Source organism: Megalobrama amblycephala, linkage group LG10 (assembly GCF_018812025.1).
Source record: "Megalobrama amblycephala isolate DHTTF-2021 linkage group LG10, ASM1881202v1, whole genome shotgun sequence".
NCBI classification, from domain to species: Eukaryota; Metazoa; Chordata; class Actinopteri; order Cypriniformes; family Xenocyprididae; genus Megalobrama; species Megalobrama amblycephala.
The window spans coordinates 26,640,099-26,667,325 of record NC_063053.1 but is presented as its reverse complement, the minus strand read 5'-3'; the positions used below and the strand labels follow the sequence as shown (position 1 = coordinate 26,667,325).

Below are 27,227 nucleotides of genomic sequence, written 5' to 3'. Positions count from 1 at the left end.
CTGTTGATCTGGATTCAGTGCTTTTACTGTATGAAAAAAAAAAAAAAAAAAAAAAAAAAGTCAAGTTTATAAAAAGTTGGTTGTTCAAAGTATGATATATTGATATATGATTAATGATTGAGCTTTTGGTTTAAAAAATAAAGTTTTACTTGTAGTTGGAATATTTATTTTAAAAAATGAGTTTAGTTAAACTATTGTTTAGATGAGAAGAGTTGAAATATAAAAAAAAAAAAAAAAAAGTTCTTTCACCTCATTCTTATGTTCTCATTATCCTTGATGTTGTCTCTCTGTATGCAGATCTGTGGATGTTGTAGCTAAAGGTCTGTATCTATAGTAACATGCCAACTTTTTTTCTTTCTAGGACCGGGCTCCGTTTCCTGGAAGTCGTCGCACAGCAACCACTACTCTAACTCTGGACGTTTCGGATGGAGATGATCTAGGTCCCATGTTCCTTCCTTGTGTTCTGGTCAACAACACACATGACTGTAACCCCATCACATACCGTGTGGCTATTCCTGAGCTCACTGACCCGGTAAGAACTCGCAGAAAACCTCAGAGGTCTTCAAATGTTGAATACTCCCTTCTAGGGCTGCCCTCGACTAAAGATTTTTCTAGTCGACTAGTAGTTGTTCATTTAAAACATTAGTCGACTAATTGCACGTTTATATTAATAAGCCATAAATCAAAATAATGAGCCTTTAATTGCCTATATATAATACATAGCCTAGTCAGCTGCAGAGATTGTCAACGATGCAACTCGTCATCTCCATAGTAGTGGACATGCCTATATGCATGTTTCATACAGATTACATAATCTAAGCATATTTATTAATTCATAGAGACATGGGGGTTGGTTTATATCATTCATACTGGCAAGCAGCCTTTGGAGTATCATCATTGGTAGCTGCCAAGTCACTCCCTAGCAACCAAACAGAGTACCCTAGCAACCATTTTGCAAGATCTATATCTCTGCATCAGAACATCGTACAGACATGTGGGTTGGTTTATATTGTCAAGCAGCCTTTGGAGTATCATCATTGGCAGCTGCCAAGCCACTATCAGCTGCAGAGATTGTCAACGATGCAACTCGTCATCTCCATAGTAGTGGACATGCCTATATGCATGTTTCATACAGATTACATAATCTAAGCATATTTATTTTCCATTTGAATTGGTTTGTTTAAAAGTAGACATTTCTAGCTTTCTATAGATGGGTCAATGATGTAACAGGTAATTTTTTTTTCTCCAAAGGCCTTAATAATAATAAAAAAAACAAAGATTTGAGATCCAAAGTATGTAAGGTAGTACAATTAGATCTCTTTTATTGAATCCAAAAGGTTTTAACTATATTTTGCTACATATGAAAGTATTTTAAAAAATTTAAAGGGTCAAAAGGTAATTCGTTTTAACCATCCAAAGGCCAATACAGCCACTTCATCTGTGATTAAAGGGTTAGTTCACCCAAAATTGAAAATAATGTCATTTATTACTCACCCTCATGTCGTTCTACACCCGTAAGACCTTCATTCATCTTCGGAACAAAAATTAAGATGTTTTGATTAAATCTGATGGCTCAGTGAGGCCTCTATAGACAGCAATGCCATTGAAAATCTCACAATCCATAAAGGTACTAAAAACATATTTAAAACAGTTCATGAGAGTTCAGTGGTTCTACCTTAATATTATAAAGTGACGAGAATACCTTTCAACAACATCTCTTGATGACAGATTTCAAAACACTGATTCAATTTGTAAAGCTCAGAAGCTTTGTGAAACAGTGTTCGGCCATCATGAGATATTGTTGAAAAGTCTTTATTTTGTTTTTTTTGGTGCACAAAAGTATTCTCTTTTATTGAATCCAAAAGGTTTTGGTTATATCTTGCTACATATAAAAGTATTTTAAAGATTGACCAAGATGGCAGGTTGATCTAGTCCAGTGGTTCCCAAACTTTTTAGAGTGGAGTACCCCCTGAGGCATTTACCATCCTTCTGCGTACCACCTCTCTTCCACTTAGACTACACCTTTTCCATTAAGGGACAACATTTGCCGCCTAAATTGACTTTCCAGTGCATTTATTATCTTTATAAATACTTTAATGTTTTAAATAAAAAAAAATGTTCAATAGCGAAACATGCAATTGTCACAGTCACCAAATCAGTCACCAGCACCGGCACTACATTTCCCAGCATCCCTCCCGTTCCTCACCTGCACACAATCTCCAATCACCAGCACCTGCAAGTCATCACCTCTCATCAGCACTCCCTATAAGCACTCACCATCCTCACCACAGTGTCCGGTCTTGTATGTGCTAAGTGTTGTGTTGCGCGTATACCTGTTCCTGTATATTCTCCCGTTGGAGTTCTAAGTAAAGACTTGTTTGTAAAGTATCTTCTTCGTTGTGTGTTCCTATGCAAGCAACCCGTTACAGCAATGATGATAAAAAAGTAAAAAAGTGATTATTTTACATTCTAAAACTGCCAGTAGGTGGCGGTAAGTCTTAATGCGTGAGTCACCGAGTCATTCGTTCATTCAGTAACGAAGCAAGTGGCTATATTTATGAATGAATCATTGAATCAATAACTTTCACGAACGATTCATTCAAACATTTCAAAATAGAGTAAATACTGACAATACTGTTAAGAACATCACTTAATATTATCCGTTGTTGAACGTTTGTTGAACTGTTCTATAAAATCTATGTTATACACGCAAACATGTGGATATTTGGATTTGCATTCTTGCTCGTGTAATTTTATCAACATTAAAAACAAGAACTCACAAAAGGTATGTTTTCTTGACATTACAGGAATGTTTTTATAAGGTGTAATGTTCCTCAAACGTTCTTTCAACTTAGTTTTGATTTACAATTCAACATTGTAGGAATATTGATTTGAAAACATCTGCGATTGCTGATAAAGAAGCAACTCAACAGTAGTTAGTGGTCAAAAGCTCAACTAAAGCAACCACCAATCTCCATGATGGTGACCTCAAACGAAACATCTAAACTTCTGTTAATTCTCAGTAAGAGCTTCTGTAGACGTGTGACAGAAATAAAGTCAGTCTGGTTAGTAATAAGTGAAGCTGGTAATGCTGTTTGTTGTTTAAAAAGATCTTCAGAGATTTAATGTCTTTTATCTTCAGTTAATCTAAGGCTGTGGATGAAGAAAGTTTGTGTTTTTATTTCTCTTTCTTTGAATGATTGAAAAAGTGTTTCAGGAACATTATACAATCCTTCAAATAACATTCTACTAACATTAAGGAAACTGGACATTTTATGTTCTTGGAATTACAAATCAACGTTCCTACAATGTTGAATTTTAAATCAAAATTAAGTTGAAAGAACGTTTGAGGAACATTATACCTTATAAAAACGTTCCTGTAACGCCAAGAAAACTGGACGTTTTAATGTTCCCAGAACCAACACCGAATATTTAGAGAACGTTCTTATAACAAAATTCTGCGATCTGCCAAGGCAGCAGACTCTAACCTATAAGCACCCATATGCACACTGCTTATATAGAAATGGATTTAGTCAGTTTGACCGCAAAAGATGCGGTATTTTGATTGGATGTCATGTATTTACGGCATTGTGTCATGAAATACATGCTCGGTTTTAATGTTATTTAAAGCTGGGAAAGAATTAAATGAACAACAAAACACAGCATTTTGTTCACGTTCCCCCTCTGTCACGTCACGTACCCCCAGGGGTATGCGTACCCAAGTTTGGGAACCACTGATCTAGTCTGATTGGATCTGAAATGATCTACCAGATGTCTTAACTTGACTGAAACACTTCATCTGTTACCAAATCAGCAGGACTTGGTGACCTGAGGCTATACAGTGGGCAGCCTGGATAGATGCTATGCTCTCTTAGAGAAAGACTTGAGTGCTTGAGAGCAGGGTGCATGTGATTGTGCCTTGAACTAGAAAGAAATGAACTATGCACTGTATGCATATTAATAATTCAGCCTCACACAGCAAGGAGATGCACCGCTCACTGACTGTCTGATGTACAGTAACATTCAAAAGTTTGGGGTCGGCAAGATTTTTTAATGTTTTTGAAAGATTTCTAGAGAAAGATTTCAAATAAAAACTGAAAAGTTTTTGTGTGTTTTGGCCGTCCATTTACACAACAACAACGTTTTGGGGACCTGAAAATGCAGGTTTCAAAGTGCACTTTTTTGAAAATGATACCATTATCGTCTCTGTGTAAACTACAAAAATGTGAATTTGTGAAAACTGTGAAGTCATGCACATGTGTATTATATGTTCAGTCTATAGGCGTGTAGTTTTTCTATTTACATATATTTTAAAATGTTATGGCAATGCTTACTGACAATCTTCAGTGTCACATGATCCTTCAGAAATCATTCTAATATGCTGATTTGGTGCTCAAGAAACATTTCTGATTATTATTAGTGTTAAAAACAGTTGTGCTGTCTAATTTTTGTGGAAACCTTACCATTTTTTTTACTTGAATAAATAGAAAGATTATCAAGAACATCATTTATTTGAAATAGAAATCATTTGAATCTTTATAAATGTCACTTTTGATTAATTTAATTGTGTTAAGTCCTTGTTGAATAACAGTATTAATTTCATAGCTGACCTCTATATGTATATTGCACACAGAAATGGTATAAAAATGATACAGATTAGCAGTTGTTATATTAGCATGTTTGAATGCAGAATATAGCAATTTTTGAAGAGTTTTGAGGGGTCAACCCACACAGCAAAAGGTATCGCGGCTTCCGGAATGTATCCGCAAAACGGACACGTATCGGCATCCACCTGCGCGCAGTGACGGATCGTCAACGAAAGCGGATCGCGGACCCGCCATGGCTCCGCGCTGCATCCGCTCCACATCTTTGATAAAAACCTTACTTCCGCGGCGGGTCCGTTTGGGACCCGCAAATTGATACAACTGTTACAGTAAAGGTGCGTGCGCGTCCGTGGATCCGACATGGGTCCACTCAGGATCTGCTGATTGACAGTGGACCGCCCGGAGGCGGAGCTGATCCTCTGGGCGGCGCCAAAACGAATGTGACAGTCACGCGGGTTTGGCGACTTGAATGCGGATCCGCCTTGGAGTCTCTTGCTGTGTGGGAATACTCCAATCATGAACATTTGCTTATCTTCTTGTAATAATCACTTGTTCATGTACACTTGCAGGACATTTTGATGTCTCACTGGACATTGTATGGACCTGCTCAGTATTTGTGTCATAGTGTTGTTGGTGTTTTCTTGACCCTTCACCAGTTAAATGTCAGTCCTTTCATATTTCCCATCACATACGTTGCTCTATTGACCTGTGCTTGGCTAAAGATGAGACTCATACAGCAGAGACAGGAAGGGTAAGAAACAAGGGATTTAGATGAGAAAAAGAGGTGGATGATGAAAGTTAGCTGGTACAGATTGAATGAGATCAGGGACAGGGAATAGAGACAAAGCAGGATGATACCCTCAGTAAAAGCACAGGGTTCATCACCCATCAAAGCCAAGACGTGAAGGTTTGATGAAATCAGACCCCAGTTGAGGTGAGATGGAGTGGGCAGACCTCTGAGGAGATGGGTCATTCTGGAACCAAACCACATGGGGGAAAAAGAGAGTCCAGCACATACAGAAACCGCTGATCTTTGCTAAGGGGGGACTTCCGTAAATTATGCTAAAAATGTTTTCCACTGCAGAAGCTGCATTCCCAACGGCTGCCAATGTGCTGCAGATTTGCTTCATTTCAAGCAGTTTAACTTTCTCTTTTTGCATTTTGCTTACTGTAGTTCTTGCATTTTTACAGAGACAATCTCTTAAAAAACTCTAGAAAACTCTAGAAATCATTCTAATATGCTGATTTGGTTCTCAAGAAACATTTCTTATCATTGTCAATGTTGAAAACAGTTTAAAGGGTTAGTTCACCCAAAAATTAAAATTCTGTCTTTAATTACTCACCCTCATGTCGTTCCACACCTGTAAGGCCTTCGTTCATCTTTGGAACACAAATTAAGATATTTTTCATAAAATCTGATGGTTCAGTGAGGCTTCCATTGACAGCAAGATAATTAACACTTTCAGATGCCCAGAAAGCTACTAAAGACATATTTAAAACAGTTCAAGTGGTTTAACCTTAATGTTATAAAGCGACGAGAATACGTTTTGTGAACCAAAAAAACAAAATAATGACTTTATTCAACAATATCTAGTGATGGGTGATTTCAAAACACTGTTTCATGAAGCTTCAAAGCTTTACGAATCTTTTGTTTCGAATCAGTGGTTCGGAGCTTGTATATCAAACTGCCAAAGTCACGTGAACCATTGAAATTTTGAAACGTTTATGAAGTAACGAAGCCTCGTTTACTGAAATCACGTGACTTTGGCAGTTGATACACGCTCCAAACCACTGATTCGAAACAAAAGATTCATAAAGCTTCGAAGCTTCATGAAACATTGTTTTGAAATCGCCCATCACTAGATATTGTTTTTTTTTTTTTTGGTGCACAAAATGTATTCTTGTCGCTTCATAACGAGTCACATGAACTGTTTTAAATATGTCTGTAGTACCTTTCTGGGCAATATAATTGTTAAATACTTAACAATTATACTATCCTATACTTTATTCTGGAATTTTAAGAGTAGTGTATTAATAAGTTATTGCGAACATATTTTGTATTAATGCATAGTGCGTTCTGTTTCAGATACTATTTTTAAATCATTCCTGGGCAGTAGTCAGTGTATATACTGCGCAGTATGCAGTAAGCTTTAAGCTAGAGTTCCATTCTGAACAGTTTCTTTCTCATTTCCTTTGGCAGGAATAGAGGTAATTAATGAGGTCACATATTTCACAATTAGAGCTGGGATATGGTTCGAAAGTCTTTTTCCTGTCTCCAGGCACAGATTAATCGGCCTAATGCCTGCTGGAGGGGGGATTATGGGTAGTTTTAAATGTCTCAGGTGGGCAAGAATTCTGATTTACCGCACTCACGTATTTAACATTGAGTGCTTGTATTTACACTGCCATTTTAATGAAGCTTCCATCCCAAGGGAGATGCTTCTTATTATCATATCAGTTAGAGGCCATATTTGTCTGCATGAAATGCACACTCACAGATTAATAAGTGAGTGTCCCAAGAGTTTTGCTTTTAGCCCAGAAGAAAACTTTATTTTCCTCAGTGGATGCTCTTTTGATAGCTCAAGACTTAATGGAGATCTCAAATTGTTTTATTTATGTGCCAGCTTTGTTTCAGATGTTCCCCCTACAATTTTTTGCGAAATAAAAGTATACAAATGAGACAATTTGTTGACATACACAAAAAGTATAGAGATACAGGTTACACTTTACAATAGGATTACATGTATTAGCATTAGATAGTTCACATAGAATTAACTATATAAAACAATCTTCTAAAGAATTTATTAATCTTAATGATTGTTAATTATTGAACTTACAAGTTTTTAAATAATGTTAACAACAAATTGAATAGTGTAACAAATGTATTTCTCATTGTTACTTAATGTTAACTAACATTAACTAATAGGACCTTATTGTAACCGGGATATAAAAGTAATGTGGATAACAGATTGTTTGGTCTTTGAAGAATTTGATGAGAAACTTGTGAAACTAAATATAAAAAGATAATGACATTACATATTGAACTAATTTAGCCAATTTTGATTTCTTAGTCAACTATTCCTGTCTCCTTTTTTTAGAGCAAACTGAACCCTCTGAATGTGACCCCTCCCATTCGAGCCATAGACCAGGACAGAAACATCCAGCCGCCCTCAGACAGACCCGGAATCCTGTACTTCATACTAGTTGGTAGGTACTTCAATGCAGATTTGCAAGTGCTGAAAAATAGACGCATTGCTTATTCTATAATTTAGGGTACATTGCATGTCCATTGATGATAATTATAGTTTTTCTAACAAGTTTCTTCAGAGATATCATACTTTATCCATGAAGATAATGTATTATTGGAGATAAATTTAATTATTGGAGGTTTGCATAGTATTCTGATTTTGCATTTCACTGATTTTATTCATTTTGAGGAATTCCGAATAGTTTTTTTTTTTTGCAAGCGAGAATGGTAAATGCATGTTTACATTTAGTATAGAACTACAATAACCATCATGTTTACACAAAACATCTCTGCACTTACTTACAATTTCTCTAAACATGGGGACAAGAGAGATGTTAGTCAATAAATGGGAAAATAAAGTAACTTGCGTTAATTGTTTGAAAAAGCAATTCAGATGTTGTTGTAAATTTAAAATGAATATGTTACTTTACTAGTTACTAAAAAAGTAATCTGATTACTACTCAGATTACTTGTAATGCATGACCCCCAACACTGGTCCTTAGTGACCTTGCTGAGAAATTACACAGACATCTGCAAAAAATAAAATAATCTCTGTACATATGGCAGAGTAGACTAAAAACAAATATGTAAGTCACTTAAAGTGTAGCACTTAATCAGTTTATGTATTTTGTCCATAACATAGTTGGCACACCAGGGATAAAGCTTGGCAGCTAGCAGATAAATTCTTATAAAATATGTATATAAACTAGGGGTGTGACGAGACAGGTATCTCACGAGACGAAACGAGACTCGAGATTGAGTTCACGAGACGAGACGAGACAAGATTTTTACACACCATTTTTAAGAAATCCTCAATGGCGAAATACATGACTAGAAAAAATATTCTGCATTTGTCTTTAAAATGTTTTAACCAATCATCTCGTAATGAATGTCATTTCAGTTCTACTTTCTTAGTATGAATTATCATATGCAGTAAAAGACAACAATACTCAAGCACTGTAAAAGGTTTTGCCATTAACTCAACTGACTGACTTCTCTTCTGTATGATTTCAGTCTCTTCAGACCTTACTCTACATGATTTATGAGCTTCTACAACTTTTGACCTCCTAACTGAACTCCTTTTCCCAAACTGATCATAAAAACAGTATAAATAAAAATGGTAACACTTTACAATAAGGTCTCATTTATTAACATTAATGTATTAACCAACATCAACTAACAATGAGCAATATATGTGCAACAGTATTTATTAATCTTTGTTTATGTTAGTTAATAGTCATTCATTGTTAGTTCATGATAGTTCACAGTGCATTAACTAATGTTAACAAATGAAACCTTACTGTTTGTGCTTAATAAGATTAAGAGAAAACTGTTATTCATTTTTTATGGTAACACTTTACAATAAGTGCAACCAAAGTGCAAATGAGACCAAATTTTTCTTTGATACAGAGCTAAGAGATGGTTACAACTACACTGCCCAGCCTAAAATAGCTTTCATATTGAGAGATATCTGTATTCATCAGGGAGCCGCTTTCAAAATGAGCGCTCGCGTTTACTTTCACTTTCAAGATCGCGCTTAACTCTGTAAATATGGAGCGGTGGCAACCGTTATCCAATTGAATTAAATGTTTTTTATTTAAATACAAAGCAAAACAAAAGTGGAGGCGTAATGTAAACGTAGCGGTGGCATATTCTTTCCTAATCATCCTAAAACTCTGCCATGGCAACAACATCACTTTTCGCCTCGACGAGAAATCTCGTCACATATTAGTCTCGCGAGATCTCGTGCCACGAGATCTTGTCACACCCCTAATATAAACTGAAACCAATAGTTGTTTGATTGAGAAAGCATATTGTTTTACACTTTTTCGCTGATGTGAAATGTACTCTAAATTATAGAATGGCTTATATATACACAACTGCATTCTAATGTTTCCATACATTTGAAATAGAAACTCAGTTTAAAGCGTTTAAATGTTACATGTTTTCCCCTTTAGAATTTAACATCTGCTGTTGTTGCTGTATCTTTAAAGACTCCAGACTAAAGAAATTGGGATGGGACATATAAAATTTTATATTTTTATGTACCCAATAGCTTAGTAGTAGATAAAAAAAAAAGAATCAATAACAGCATGAGTCAGATAATAGCACAAGTTTTGTGTCTCTCTCTGTACTGCGTTTCAGGTCAACCTTCTGCATATCCAGAATTCTTCTCACTCAACAGAAGCACAGCTGAGCTGCGCCTGCTGAAGCCTGTGGACAGAGAGCTTTACCAGCGCTTCACTCTCGTCATTAAGGTCATTATATCATCATTAGGTTATCTGCTGTAGATGACTGTGAAGATAAGAGGGGTTCATTGAACGCCCTGCTCACTGTTTCCAAGAGGCTCTTATATTTGAGCGTCAATAAGAATATCATCGTTTTTACAATATTACTGGACGAATGTTTTACAACCAGAATAACACCAGGTATTATTGTTTGCAGTATCTTTCTGGCAATCTTCTCTTTATATTACAGCAATATCAGCAATTGAACACACTTCTATATGTATACACACCATCACTATTGTTCATTTCAAAAACCTACAGTACGCAGGCAGAATTTTAAAGCATCATAGGCACTTTCATGATGCAGAAGCAGTTATAAAAGGTACGCTGTATAATTGTTCTAAGAGTATTGCCAGATAAAGCCGCTTCACATATATATTTGTGTGGAGAAAGCAGGTACTGTGACACCTCACATAGAAAGTGAAATACTCTATCATTGTACTTCATTCAATACCAAAAAATATTAATAAAAGATAAAAGAAGAAGATAAAAGACTTCTAAGAGATAAAAACTCACAATTCTGACTTTATAACTCCCATTTGCAACTTTATATCTCACAATTCTGAAAAAAGAAGTCAGTATTGTCACATATAAATTCTGATCACCGATCTCTGTGTGCAAGTGAAGTGTGTGTGTGTGTGTGTGTGTGTGTGTGTGTGTGTGTGTGTGTGTGTGCGTGTGCTTCAATTAAATTGAATGGTAGTATAGTTCCATCTAATTAAAAAGTGATATTTTTAACCATGTGCTACGGTATATATTTTTATGTGTCTTAGAGTATCACATCATTATCTTAGCAAATTCTTTAAAATTATCTTGGAATTAATTAGCTAGTCCCATGAGCTTCATGTGATGAACGTTATCTGAATGCCGCACAGAGTTTCTGCCTATCTAGAGCATCCCAAATCACTTACTTGAGATTCAGTTTAGGATGCAGCCTTTGTAGGTGGTAGACAGCGAGGCAGCTCACTTGCTTTTGGAATATAGCTTTGTATATTTAATTACATTAAACGTGCTGTATCTTCTAATTGAATTCAAAGAGAGAGAGAGCAAAAGAGAGAAATAGAAACGAGGAAGTGAGCGCTAGTGTGAAATTATTCTGCTCTGTCATAGATTTGGGTGGAACAACAGTGTAACAGCAGGGGTAATTTAAATGTTTCCTCTGTGAAACCATGCATGACTGTGTTTGCTGTTATGATTTTGTCGTTTCATAATAACAAAGAAAGATATGCTATTCTCAGTTCGCTTCGAGCTTACTGAAATTTGAGACCAAATAACAAACAAAACATTGCCGCTGTCAACATTGTCAGATGTGTGTATGTGTGTGTGTTTCAAGTGTGTGAAGTGTCTATTGAGTTACAGAGCTGCAGTCTTTCATGGCTTCTTAATGAAATCAGTAATGGACGGGATTCATAACCGAAAGGAAAATATTCAGGGAGCTGTATCCGCACATTCCTTTTCAATAAACAAAGACCAATTTTGTGCCGTTTTGGGTCCATGAATTTTGGACCGTGTTTTAACTGCTGGACTTTAATTAGAAATGAATGAAGATGAATTAAAATCCTTTTGATGAATTTGAAAAAAAACAAAAACCTTTTTTACTTGGTAGGCTGCACACTTTATAACCATGTATCTAGCTTAACTACAGTAGCTATACTGAAAAGAGGCTTTATAAAGTATAAAAAAAAAATGTTGTTAATTGCAAAAATATTGGTATGAAACGACTAGTTTATCGATCGCAGATGGTTTCATTTTCTTGCGTGGATATAAAAGTATAAGAGGATAAAAATAATAAAAGCAAAAATGTGTCTCCAAATATACTTGGGCGGCTGTTATTATACGTGGGTGGCCCGCCCAAGTAAAGTCTATGTGTGGGAAGCACTGATATATATATATATATATATATATATATATATATATATATAATATATAAATAAATAAATAAACAAACTTTTATGTTAGCTTAATCGATTTAACAGCACTATTCTCTATCTATTTAAATGTATCTTTTCTGGTAACAGGCTTGTATTTCTTGGACATTTATCATTGAAATAATGTTTCTTTTTCCATTTATACCTTTTTTTTTTTTTTTTTCTTGGTAATGAACATGGTATGTATACCATGGTATTCTTTGAAGTATAGCCATCATTGTACCTTAATGTTTGTACAGCTTGGCAAATAACAACCTTAAGCTTTTCTTTGTAGATAATTTCACTATGACAGTTTAGCACTGTATGTTTGTTTGTGAACAGGCCGAGCAGGATAACGGTCACCCTCTTCCTGCATATGCTGACCTGCAGATTGAAATTCTTGACGAGAACAACCAGGCACCATATTTTCAGCAGCCGTCATACCAGGGCTTCATCAGTGAGTCAGCCTCGGTTGGCACCACCATCTCAGGGAGCTCCAACCTCACGGCTCCGCTGGGTATCATAGCACTGGACAATGACATAGAAGAGGTAAGATGTTCGTATGAAAAGAGCCAGAGCATTTTCATAATGAATGCTGCTTCACTCCTGTCTTGGGAGTGCACAGATGTAAAAAATCACAGATGGTTTCAGTGTTTCCATATGTTTATATTGTAGCTGCTGCCAGGAGCCATACCAGTAGGTACCAGAGTGATGTGATGTGTTCCCTTTATCTTTTCTTTCACTTTCTTTCTGTTTTCTTTCTTTTTTCTCATGTGCTTTGTTTTTCCTGTTAAAATGTATGGAATATTTCAATGTACAGATTTATATATTTATTTTAGGACTGTCAAGCGATTTAAAATTTTAATCTAAGTAATTACATGATATGGCGAAAATAATCTAATCTAATTAATTACAAATCGCACATCAAATGTGGCTGAAAAAAAATTACACCCAAACGATAATTTAACATAATTATTGTTAAATGAGAAAAGTATCAAGTAGACATTTAGAAAGAAGTATTTTATTTGATTCAACAAAGAATTTATTACACAAACTTTTAGGCTACAACAGCCATGATTTTTTTTTTTTTTTTTCAGAAGCTGCATCTGAATTGGTATCGAGATATATTTACAGACTATCTACAGACTTCATTTAAGCCATTAGTCGACTAATTGCACGATTACATTAATTTAATTACTTAAATATACTAAGGGGTGGAATATAGCCTATGCTTTGTGCTCAAGCGCATGCAAAGCTTTCTGCAACGCACTGGCAAAAGAAATGGTTATGGGCCCTATCATACACCAGGCGCAACACGGCGCCAAACGTGACAAGTGTTTTTTGCTAGTGTCAGCCCGATGCAGTTATCATTTTCACGTCCTGCACCACGTTGTTTAAATAGCAAATGCGTTTGCACCCATCTGTTCGCCCATGGGCGTGGTGGTCTGAAAATGAGGTGTGTTCAGGTGCATTGACCAAGTGAAACCTGGTCTAAAGTCAATGGCGCAATATTTGTTTTGTTATTTAAAGAGCACGTTAGTAATGTGTGCCTATATGCAAGTGCACAACAGGTGTACACTCTGCTTATTACACACACAGGGACGCGCAGCAGCACACAAACATGCAAAATATTAAAAATAAAAGGATTACAATCCAAAAGATTATTATTGTGTGCATAAAGATAAAAACACTTTGGTGGAATCCGGCTTTTCCTGTAGATGGTCTACTCACGCGCTTTAACCTCGTGCAAGAGCAGACCCGTTTCCTCACTAGAGAGCAGTTTTTCCGCTTGCAAATTCCGTTATGTAAATAGCGAATCCACCATGGCGCAAGTGCAACTGGCTTTTAAAGGGAAGGGGAGATGAGACTCTGATTGGTTTATTGCACATTACGCCCAAAACACACCCATTACTCATTAAGAGAATAGGGATAACCCTTTTAGACCATGCGCCGGGCACACCGACCATTTTTCCCGTCCTTAAACTAGCAAAAGTGCATTCGGACTCTTGTGCCGTGCGCTTTAGACCATGTGCTTAGATCGTTAAAATAGGGCCCTATGAATGTGTCGGGGAAAAAAAAAAAAAAAGTAGAATTACAGTTCAGAATGATGCATTACTCTTATCTGTATGACAAAAAAATGACAAAATATTTTAAGTAAAAAAAAAAATGAAAGCAATCGCGCCAGCGCCTCCATGTCGTGCAGTGTCCATGTCGACTATAGGGGGCAGCCCTGTTTATTACAGCTCAGTATGAAATGTAAGATGACCTATGTAGGTTTGGGGCAGGGTGGGTGCTTAAAATGCATTAATAATGTTAACATTTTTATTTTTTTCTATAACTAAATAATAAAATGAACGCGTTAACTCGACAGCCCTAATATATTTATATTTTGTTTGACAAATGCAGGGTTCTTTCCTTTGTTGCGCTGTGTTTCCTATTTATAAAGAAAGTTGTGACATTATATATTGAATAGTTTGTCTGTTTTTTTTTTTTTTTTAGCCAATAGGCTTTAATTTATGTCACAGCTATGAGCCATTATTTACTACACAGTCAAAATAGGTGGTAATAGAGCAGACAACCTCATTCCAGACAGTATTTGATTGCATGCAAGATGAGTAACCATGCATATATTTGTATATCTCTCTGTCTCTTTATCTCTCAATCACTGAATTAATCAAAGATAGAGCTATGAGATCAGTTCAGTCAATAGACAAACACCTTGTATTGATATATGATCAATCAAGCGGTCTATATATGAAAAATCAAGTGGCTGTATACAATGTGCATGTACTTCATTTTCACACTAGATTTATACATTAGATTTTAAAATGAATTCTCTGAACTTTCAAACAAGCAATTAAATATGTTGTATTTCTGAAGAGGTTCTTGCATGTCGTAATGAATGAGGTAGTTGAGTGACTCTTTGGCGTGACGGCATGAGGCATGTCATGTTCATGTTAATGTGAGTAATGCTGAATTCACCTCTCATTTTTGTTTTTTGAAGACAAAAGATCCTCAGTTGAAGATCACTCTGAATGACTACACCTCCATCTTCACCATCACGTCTGCTGGCATCACACGTTACCTCACCCTGCTAAAACCAGTGGACCGAGAGAGACAGACGAATTACACTTTAACGGTACGAAACATCTAAATGGAAACCTCCCATTGGCTTCTGTTTGTTTTATTTTCAACTAATTATAATCCCTACTATACTAACCCAAACCCTTTAGACATTTCTAGAGAGTGAATCGCTCAAACATATTGCATTTCATCCCAAAATCAAAAGGTAAAAAAGGAACAACAGAATTCTGAATATAGAATATAAAGCACATTAAATAATTTTTCATTGTAGCATTATTTTTATGACAATTAAGGACATTTTCTTGCTCAAATTCTCATTAATTCATATTATTCTCAGCAGTGATTCTTGTTTCTGTATCACAGACATTTTTATGTATATTAGAGTAAAGAGTAGAGTTTTTTATTATTTAATTATTAATTATTTTTTATTTTTTTTATTTAAATGAACCTAAATTTAAGATTATAATATCTGTTTATAAACATTTTTGATTAGAAGGTCTTTCTGTTTTGTTTTTTGAATGAGAGTTTCAGGGACAAATTACTTTATTATCATGAAAATAACACTGCAATGGAACAAATCATAGTTGTCCTAAAATTGGCTTCATGAGTCCCTGTCACTCATGTTGCTTCTCTCATTGAAGATAAATGACTGGTCACTTTAGTTCTGTCTCTTCGCTCTTCTGTCCTCTTGAGATTATTTACTGCTCTTCTAAGACCTTGTGTGTATCACAGTCTGCCCTGTGGGACTCCTCCAGCATGAGGAGCATCTAATTTATTAACAACGGGGAATGTTCTTACTGTAAGATTAATATTTCTGTCTTGAACATCAAGTCGCAGCATGTCCTCTCTTCACTGTGATGTACAAAACAAACTGATTGAAACGTTGCTGTTTGTTCAGGATGTGAAGTGTCTCTTCAGGACTCTGTCCATCGATTGAATCTATTGATCTGAGATTTGGGCTCAAGTGTCTTTGATCTTTCTAGAATCCCTGATATCCAAGAAGCAGTTAAAAAGACAGTTGGATCACAGGAGGACCATTTGAGCACATTGTTTTGATCATTGTCTAATCTGAGAGAGGTGGTGTTTGTTTCGTTGAACATTCACTGTGATGGCATCATTCAGACAGATTTGATTTGGGGGTGTCCCGTTTGGGGCTCATTTAGGGATGACATTATGAGTAGGCAAGATGACCAAAGTCTCAGCGTGTAATTTTTGAGTTTCAGAGTCAGTTTACAGTCGAAAAAAACAAACAAATCTAACCCGGTTTTGATCAGATTCAGCAGGTTCATAGCGCTCGCTATAAACATTATTTGTCAACACAGGGTTTGATCCAGAGTTTATGATTAACTCTAGAGCATGTGCACCTGAAAGATTGACTTCTGCAGTGAATACCCAATCATACAGAACATGGAGAGTGTTAGTTTGAGTCACAATTCACTTTTCTGCTGAAGATAGAGTGTTATGAAAAAAAAAAAAAAATCTTGAATTTAATTCAAAGCATTTACAAGACAAGAAAAAAACAAAAAACATCTGCTGGCAGGAAAGTTTGAAAGGGCCGCTGAAAGAAAATGTCTGACTATAAATACAAGTGAATCAACTGAATTTATTTAATTAATTGATGTACATGTAAGCATATAAATTGGAAAAGCTCAGTGAATTCAAGCGTGGTACCGTGATACAATGTTCTAAGGCATAAAGGTTGAGGATCCAGATGCAGTGTTGTTTTATTGAAGGGTCATCCACAGTCGTAGTCAATAACAGGCAAGGGTCTAAAACCAGTAAATCAGTTCAAACAGTGACAAGGTTACAAGGCATAGGCAAATGGAGAAATCCACACAACAGGCTGAAGTAACAAGACTAGACACAAGGGAACAGAATAAAGTGGCTCAAAACGCAAAGGTAACAACTGCAAGATCTAGCGATGAGTAAGTGAGAAAATCTGGCTTTTATGGACAGAGGTGATGATGCTATTGACAAACAGCTGCAAACAATCATGGCTGATAGGCCGGGCAGATATTTATGGGTAATGGAGTCCAAAACAGTGACATCAGTCTAGGATGGAGTGCCCTCTGGTGGTGATCATGGGCACTCTCACAGGTGATCATGACACCACCTTTACAATAAGTCATTTTGTGAAGATATTCCATATTAAGCTGACTGTAAGTGATATTTTTGGAAAGTTGAAGTGTTTAGGAACAGCAGCAACTTAGTCATGAAGCAGAAGACTATGTAAAGTCACAGATTTGGGTCGTTGAGGCACGTGGTGCGTAAAAGTCGCCAATGCTCTGCTGATTCCATAGTTGAAGAATTTCAAATTTCCACTGGCATTAATGTCAGCACAAAAACTGTGAGGCGGGAGCTTCGTGGAATGGGATTCTAACTCTATATTAAAGGTGCTACAGAGGATCTTTTCGTTGACTGAGAAATCAAAGACTGTTACTGAGTTTTTGAAATTAGCGCATGCGTAAGAACAACCCCCCTCCTTCACAGCTCATTTTGAGGGAACGCCTCCCAAAACTCGTGCATTTTGGTAGTATTAGTATTGGAACACGAGTGTTTACCACCGGCATTCGCTGTGTCATGTTAGTGGATTCATTATGTCGGACTCACCACAGGTAACTCATAATCTGCAGTTGTTACTCCTGTCTCCTGACAAAAACGCTGCATGCGGCGCCTGTGGAGTGTGGAAAGCTACTGGAGCGTGCAGCCACGCTCGTCTCTCACAAGGAACGTCACGGCAGTGATTGACAAGCCAGAGGGCCAATCGTTTACGCGATGATCGCATAAACGATGGCTGATGTCTTTAAGGCCCTACCTTGTGCACAGATGATATATATATTAATATTATTCCTTTCAGTGCACCTAATAAATAGTCTTTTATCAGTTAGTAAAGACAGTTTCAAGAAATATTGCAAAAATTTATAAAACAAAACATCCTCTGTAGCACCTTTAATGTCTGTATATTTAGAATGCATTAAAGTCCCTGTTGGTGTAATGATCAGGTGTCCCAATACTTTTGTCCATATAAGGGCTTTTCACACTTGAAATAGTTAACCCTGGGTCATTCTAAACCCCGGGTTAACGGAATCCTGGGTTATCTTGCTTCACATTTCTTACTGCTCATAATTTACCCGGGGTTGACAATTAATCCTAGGTATTCTTAAGCTGACGTTTCAAATTGTACATTCCTAAACCCTGGGTTAACGTTCTCATTTGCATATTTGAGATGTCAGTGTCATTGATTGGATAAACGCAGCACGCGACCCGTTTACGTAGCTCTAGCAATGCGCATCCTCGTATTGCCAACTGTTCTATCGAGTTTGTACTGAATGGACATTACAGACTATAAAGGTAAGAATGAAACGGTCTCTTCTTCATTCAAATTGTTACGTTTTTTGCCAACATTTGACATTTTTCCCCTAAAACGCTTAATTGGCTATTTATATACAATGCCCAATGTGTTTCTGTGACTGTCCAAACCGCTGCAAATACGGGTACGTGACTGGTTGTCTGTTGCTAACCGTAAACATTCTAACACCTCCGAAGCACCGGGTAAAAAAGTGGTGCTAATGTCACTTCTAAATTACAAGTGTGAAACTTTCCTTTACCCAGGGTCAAGCGCAGTGTGAAAAGCCCTATAGTGTATATGATTTAAAAGTAAAAGTTAAATATTCATTGTCAAAATATAATTACTTATGTGTAATTAATTAAGAATATAATGTATATAATTCTTGTAAAGTCAGCAGCCAAAGCCGCACACTTATGTCTCTGAATGTTTTCACTATGAATTGCTTTAATTTTGAGCAGGAGATACAGGGGGGGTTGGCTTTATAAAATTTGCTCACAGCTGATTGGTCCAGTTTTGTTTTGTGATCTCTTAACCAAAATAGAATCTGTTCTGGATCAGGTCCATTAGGTATGTAGATTACATTTCCATAGCGATGATAACTCAAACGTATCTTGGTAACCACTGAAACCAGCTTTGTGAAATAGGCCACTGCCAATCATAGTTAAGAATTTTGGGGTGGCCAATAAGTTTTATCTTGTCTGGATACACCCCTGCTCACTGTGAGATCTTGACAATTTAGATTCTGATAATCAGCATTAATCCATTTGAAAGGCTTAACAAAAGACAGCTTATCAGCACAAAACAGAGACCCAGTCACATTTAATGTTATTTATTTATTTTTTTTAATAAAGAACAAATGGGCTAAAACAAGCACATGAAAGGAAATTAGCTATATACTCCTGCAGAGAGATCAACATAATCAAAGTCTATTTCCCTGCAGTGTGCTTTTAAAGATAAAGTTCATCCAAAAATGAAATTCTGTAATTATTTACTCACCTTAAAGGTGCACTAGATTCAAAAATTGAATTTACCTCGGCACAGTTAAATAACAAGAGTTCAGTACATGGAAATGACATACAGTGAGTCTCAAACTCCATTGTTTCCTCCTTCTTATATAAATCTCATTTGTTTAAACGACCTCCGAAAAACAGGCGAATCTCAACATAACACCGACTCTTACGTAACAGTCGGTGTGTACGCCCCAATATTTGCATAATGCCAGCCCATGTTTAAGGGATTACACAAGCCAGTAACGTCTGGATCTGTGCACAGATGAAGCATCAGACTAGGTAAGCAAGCAAGAACAATAGAGAAAAATGGCAGATGGAGCAATAATAACTGACATGATCCATGATAACATGATATTTTTAGTGATATTTGTAAATTGTCTTTCTAAATGTTTCGTTAGCATGTTGCTAATGTACTGTTAAATGTGATTAAAGTCACCATCGTTTATTACTGTATTCACGGAGACAAGAGCCGTCGCTATTTTCATTTTTAAACACTTGCAGTCTGTATAATGCATAAACACAACTTCATTCTTTATAAATCTCTCCAACAATGTAGCATTAGCCGTTAGCCACAGAGCATATAGCCTCAAATTCACTCAAAATAAAACGTTAACATCCAAATAAATACTTTACTCACATAATTCGAAGCATGCATACAGCATGCATGACGAACATCTTGTAAAGATCCATTTGAGGGTTATATTAGCTGTGTGAACTTTGTAAATGCACTGTAATATAGTCGAGAGCTCGTTTGGCAGGGAGCGTGAGCATTTAAAGGGGCGGTGTCGAGTGTAAATCAGTGCATAGTTAATGATGCCCCAAAATAGGCAGTTAAAAAAATTAATTTAAAAAAATCTATGAGGTATTTTGAGCTGAAACTTCACAGACACATTCATGAGACACCTTAGATTTATATTACATCTTGTGAAAAAGCATTCTTGGGCACCTTTAATTTCTTAAAAAAACAAAAAAAAACTGCATGACTTTATTCCATGGAACACAAAATAATATTGTATTAGTTTCTTTTAGATAGACAGGAACTAGTTTCGGCTACTTCTTGTAGCCTTCGTCAGAAGCGTCACGTGATGTTGCTGTGACGTGTCTTGTAGGCTGCTTATGTTGTTTTGCCAGACAGTAGGGAGAGCTTGCCGAAACTAGTCAAGCAGGTAAACAAAAAACGTTCCTGTCTATCTAAAAGAAACTAATACAGTATTTCACGTAAAGAAGACAGTATCCATCTACTTGAAAGGACAAAATAATATGTTTAGCAGAATGTTTGAGCTGCTCTCATTTTATAAACTTACAGTGAATGGTCACAGGCGGCTGTCAAGCTCTAAAAAGTAAAGTAAATGGTGACAAACTTGTCTTTTTGAGTGAACTATTCCTGTTTTTGGAGTGAGGGTGAATTGTTCATGCAGTGTGTTCTTTTTTGGCAGTGAGTGGTCACATCATTCACACGCAGCCTGTCTCAGGGGTTCGGCTGGACAGTTGATCCTCTGACAGGCCAAAGTTTGAATTCCCCTCACGATTCTCCTGCCTCCCTTTTACTGACAAACACCTTTTCCCCTTCCCCTCATCCTCTGATCCTCCCTCTCTCATTCAGCACAACTGGCTGGAAAGAATAATCGAAACTTAAATCTCTTTAATGTCTCAGTTGTTTCTTCTCAAGAGTAAAGACATTAAATGAAGAGCGAATGGACACTGATGCCTAAGTCTCCTGCTTTTAAGCAATCTCACTTGCTTCTCGTAGAGTTTCAGAGGAGAAGTGGAATATAAGTGAGGCATCCTTTTAGACTCCTCTTTTTTTTTGAGGAAGAGATTTCCTCTGGGGACTTCTAATATGTGGGGTTTCCCAGTGCATGTTGTTTATTAAATTTCATACTTTCATTGTCTATTCAAAATCCATTAGGGTCATGCACACAGAGGGGAAGCTGGGTAAAAATGCTCTCTAAATGACAGAAAGAGGGCTGCAATTTTATGAGGCAAATGCTGAAGTGTTTCTCACTATCTGAGTTTTGTGGTGGAAGTTATTGCAAGGAAAATGTGAAGTTTTTGATCACTGAGAGATCAGATGACACTGTCTTTCATGCTGGCGTGCACTTGAACTTTATTCTGTCTCTTCAATTTCTCTTTATTCCTGTACAATAATATCCCTTTTGATTGTGCTTGATTGAATGTGCAGTGCTGATACTCTACTAATCTGACGTACTCTCATATCAATTTCAAAGAGATTCTGAAACAGATGGACAGCTAAAGAGCTTATTGTAGAACATACCAGGGTTATTATAGGTAACAAAAACTAAAACCATAAAAAAGTTTTACTTAAAATAAAAACGCTGAAAATGTAAAAAATTAAAGTGATGTACTCCATGAAAGTAATCCATACTCGAAATTTGTCCTCTGCATTTAACCCATCCAGTTAGTGCACTCACATTAGGAGTAGTTGAGCAGTGAAAACACACACACAAACCTGCAGCACTGGGCAGCCATTTTTGCTGTGGCGTCCGGGGAGTGAATGGGGGTTAGGTGCCTTGCTTATGGGCACCTCAGTCATTTCCTGCCAGTATTGAGAATCAAACCTAAAACCTTCGAGTTACAAGTCTGACTCTATAACCATTAGGCCACGACTAACTGAAAACAGCTATTCCAAAACAAAAGTTCTCCATATTCCATTGCTTAAACTAAAAATGCATAACTCAGCTACGAAGTAGATGGGAATTCAGCTGAAAGCTCTCCAAGCTTCAGCAGCCAAACACTCCTTAAGGTTAAACCCAGCAAGTGGTCAATAACAGCAAGCTTCTAATAATGTCACACTTGAGTGGTCAAGCTGCCTAGGGCTAATGCAAGTCCACCTGTAAACAGACCAAACTGCTCTGGAGATCCTGCTGACCTGGAGCTGTTCTCCAACTCCATGTTTACGTATGCAAAGCTCTCCTCTCCTGCTCAAACTAAGGAACCGCAGGGCTTTGATCCACATTTACTGCCACGAATCTCTGGGGGAAAAGCTCATGGAAATGCAAGCTGAGGAACAACGGAGTAACCTACGGCTGCTAGCTCAGCACTTTGAGTGCCTTTGAAGGGAGCGCAGTGGGAGACTCTGGACAAATGTTTGCTGTGGCAGTTTTAGCCGATAACATTTGTAAGCTGTCCCATAATACTGAGAATTTGTTGTATGAAGTGCTCACATACTGTGCTATATGCCAGATACAGATTGCCTGAGAATATTCTAAATAACTACAACGTAGGTAGGTTTAAATTTTACCTCAAAATCCATCGTTTTGACACAAAACGATAACTGCAAATCCATGTTTCATGCCTGGAGTCCAGTGATCCATTTACTTCTTTTTTCTGTAGCTTTCGGCAGTCTTTAAATATATACCTCAGGTTTTGTGTCAAAGCTATTTGTACAGTCAATCACAAAGGTCTTTCCCATTTTGGATGTGTTTTGTATGTTTTTCATGACATTCACTCTGAAAACCAATGCTGCCGCTCAGTCTTTGTGCCACTCAGTGGGTGTAACCGCAGTCGAAACGGTCGACGGTGATGTCACGTGCATATCCTCTATTGTTACCTTGTCAGCTCTTTGAATCAATAACGGTTTATTGAAATTGTCTACTTACAGTTCCATAGACATATAGGTGTATGTAACAGATAATGAGGCTTTACAACTGCAGTGAGCTAAATGACGGAACGCTCTTGTGCTTTTAAAATGTGAACAAAATGGAAAAGAGCAGGGTGTTGAGTTGTGTTTTTAAAAGTTGAACTTTTAACTTTGGTTTTAACACTTGGTTTTGAAAGGGCTTTTAAAGACGCCTCTTTTTCATCACCACTAAGCTAGGGCGAACAAAGTGCAAGAATTTATATTAAAATATATATTATTTGACATTTATAATGTGAGTGAATCTTCAAAAAGATTCACTACTAGCAAGCTACTCACCAATAGCAGATTACAAGAAGACAGTACCTCTGTTGATATCTTCTGAACTATTCTAAAATGTGTGAAATCTGAGGTCTTTTGCTTAATATTTAATAGTGCTCCATTATGATCGGTTTTAATATAATATGAGCTTAATATGATCCCTATTTGCTAATGCACATGCTGTACCTGAGCGTGCAATTGATCTCATTAAAGGGTTCATCCTCCCCCATTAAAACCATTGTTTATACACTCTAAAAATTGCTGGGTTAAAAGCAACCCAAGTTGGGTTGAAAATGGACAAACCCAGTGATTGTTTTAATCCAGCAGTTGCATGGGTTAAATGTTTTCCCAACATGCTAGGCTGTTTTATTTAACCCAACTATGGTTTAAAAATGACTATATAGCTGGCTTAAAATGACCCCAAAATAGGTTGGGAATAAAAAATTAGACACATAATTACTAGAGGCAACAAGAATAATTAAAAGGTGAACTTTTATTAATAAGCAAATTAATAAATGTTTATTGTTTAATTATTATTTATTAAACTTATTAATTAATGTTCAATTATTAAACATATTAATAAATGTTGATTTCCAACATACTTTGGGTTCATTTTAATCAAGCAATACAGTAATTTTTAAACAATAGTTGAGTTAAATAAAACTACCGAGTAGGTTGGGCAAACATGTAACCCAACTGCTGGGTTAAAACAACCCATTCGCTGGGTTTGTCCATTTTCAACCCAACTTGTTTTGTTTGTAACCCATTTTTTGTGTGGGCACATTTACATAATTTATTAAATCTTATTTTATTTTATTTTTTAGGTTTTTAGTGACTTTTTTTTTATTTTTAGTGAAAGTGACTAACTGAGAGTAAAAAGAGGAAAATCATTAGGAAATCCTTTTTTTTTCTTCTTTTTTTTTCTAGTGGGGGCTGTAGCCCCATCAAGCCCCGGCCTAGTGCTGCCACAGTATTAAAACATTAATTGATTGACTGACTGATTGATTGGTTGATTGATTGATTGGTTGAAACTATTTCATTTTTTGTTTTTTTCAAAGCTGGTGGCCTCTGATGGTGTTCAACAGAGCAGACCCGTGACGGTGGACATCCTAGTCATCGATGCTAATGACAACACGCCCACCTTCGCTCAGGTGTCCTACAGTGTGGAGATCTTCACTAATATGCTACCTGGAGAGACAGTCCTGCAGGTGAGGACACAGGACAGTTACACACATCAATAAAGCTGAGAAATCTTCATTTTGCTTATGAGGAGCCATTTATGAATCATTTATTCATATAGCAGAGTATTTGTTGAGAACTCATAATGTGATTTGGAGTGTGAAATGAACTCGGCACAATGTTTGTTTCATTAATAACTGAGGATTCTGGTCAAATTACTGACTGTGATTCAACAGTGCCTGGAATGCCAACATCTTTTTTTTTTCTGGTAAAATAAGTGCAAAATGCATGAAAAATGAAGCGCAAACAGTCATTCAGCTAAATGAACATAAAGGAGAGCAGGCAATAAACCAACCTTTTAAAGAGGAACCAGATTATATGAACTGCAGCTAATGAACTGGAGTGACAAACTGCAATGAGTCATACTGTGATCTGTTCACATCTTCAACATTACTGAAGATATTCAAATGCAAAAATATAATTTTTCCTCTGAGGAATCTAGTGGATTGTTTTCTACCCTACTAACTTAGTCCAGACCTTCTTTTGCGACCCTACTAACCTAACCCCATGTTTTAGTTATACTTTCAACAGTGTAGCCTTTCCAGTAGTCTCAGCCTCGGACCATTGGCTGAACATCTGATGTATAAGGCACACAAAATGTGAAACACTTCATGAGTTTTGTCATCTGATTGATTACATTTTCAAGAAACGCATGTGTCGCCTTCTTTAATGGTCTGTCTGGAAAAAAAGCCTTTGTGATGCCAAACCCCCTCATGGAAAAAAGTGTGAGAAATTCATTGTGAGATTTATTGTAGTGAATTGGTTCATGTGGCCAATTCATATGAACCAGTACAATACACGATACATTTCATGGCTTAAAGGATTAGTTCACTTTAAAATGAAAATTACCCAATGATTTACTCAACCTCAAGCCATCCTAATTGTATATGACTTTCTTCTTTCAGACAAATAAGTTGTTTTTTTTTCCAAATACCCCCAAAATAGGTTGGAAATTAAAATTTAGACACACAATTACTAGAGGCAACAAGAATAATTAACGTTATTCCTTTCTTTTTTCTTTTTTTCTTTTTTTTTTTTTTAACCATGTTTTGTATAAATGTGTGTTTATTAGTTTTATTAGTTAGTTACCATAAACAGCATTGCATTTTCTCTGCTCTTTGTAAATCTGATATTACATATAATATGAATATATTTCCCCTTATTAGCTACATTTAATGTAGCTTTTTCCTTAGTAGTTTGTTCTGTAGCTAAAACTACTTTTTTTAGCTTCAGCTAAGCTTTTTTTAAAGAAGCTTTTCTATAATTAAATTGCTTTAAATTATTCAGTTTCAGAGTAGCTTTCCAAGCACTGATTTGTTCAGATGACCTGTCCATCTGTCTCTCTCATTCTGCCTCTTTCTCTTGCCACGTTCTGTGAGCGACAAATGCATCTAAAGTACATCAGTGCATTAAAGTTCAGTTCAACAGCTTGTATAGTTCGATCTATGCACACTATGCTATGCTGATTAATCCTGTTATCACTACTACAATTTTTAGGTTGTGTATTGTAAACAAACATTTGACTCCTGTAAATAACCAAACTCTGTATAGACCAGGATTAAACTCTCAAAAGACAAATGACAACTGCATTCATCAGCATTGTGAAAGTGGCTTGTGTAGACATGGTGGGCTGGCAAAAAATGGGACAAAATGATATAAAGTGAACATAATGTGTGCCTCTCAGTCCCTCAGGCTACGGTGTATTCACTCTCTTTCTCAGTAACGATTGTCTCGGCTTTATTTTTGCACTCTGCTCATGTTCCGCTCTGCCTGTGTTTGTCTTATTCCGTCACGGCTGGGTCACAATTCAAAAGAAAATCAGACACATAAAGGCCTGTAGTTTCTCTTTAAATAACAAGCTGCCCGGATCCTCCTGAAATGAGGTCACAGGTCATAGCTAGGTCACCTGGGCCACTTGGATGTGTTTTATAAGCCATATTTGCTGCCCTGGAGTGTATGTGTGTGTGTGTGCGTGCGTGTGTGTGTGTGTGTGTGTGATTTTTATTTTATTTTTTTCCCCTTACCTCAGCACTCCAAGCAGCTAAAGGCACGGTGGTACGGATCAGTGCTTCTGGAGAGTTTTCTCAATAATGAGAGCGATGGATGGAGGTGGCGCTTTCTTATTAGCAGGACTTTGAATTAATTACCCTTAGGGTGTATTTATTGCCCCGGTGCTTTTAAAGATGATAACGTTTAGAGTTAAGTGTTTACATCTAAATGCATGTCTTTAAACCTTATCAAAAGTGTTTAGTCTTTGATCTGTACCTTTGTGTTTGAGAATTTATCCTGAATAATCATATTACGCTGCTTTTAAACCTCATTAATACCCAGAGTCTAATCTGCATTTTAATAAGGATGGATGGATGGATTTTCTGTTATGGTTGATTTGAAGTAATGAGTGAATTTAAAGAAAGAAAAAGTTCAGCAAGTAGAACTAATACCTCATCTGCAAATATTATGAGAATACACCATGGTATTAACCAAGAAAAAAAGTACCAGATTTTTTTAGCCTTGTACCTACCATGGTATTCAATAAACTATGCTATCAATCAAACATTCATCTGAATTAAAACACTTAAA

At 36.5% G+C, this 27,227-nt stretch overlaps 1 protein-coding gene across 1 annotated transcript in view; it reads left to right on the top strand.

The window, feature by feature from the left end:
• The window catches only part of LOC125277223 (protocadherin-15-like), a 274,335-nt gene that overhangs the window by 118,804 nt on the left and 128,304 nt on the right, over positions 1–27,227 (top strand). Inside the window, 6 exon segments of the mRNA XM_048205573.1 lie at positions 362–532; positions 7,703–7,811; positions 9,997–10,109; positions 12,389–12,595; positions 15,051–15,185; positions 24,467–24,616. Coding sequence (XP_048061530.1) covers positions 362–532; positions 7,703–7,811; positions 9,997–10,109; positions 12,389–12,595; positions 15,051–15,185; positions 24,467–24,616 — 885 coding nt within the window.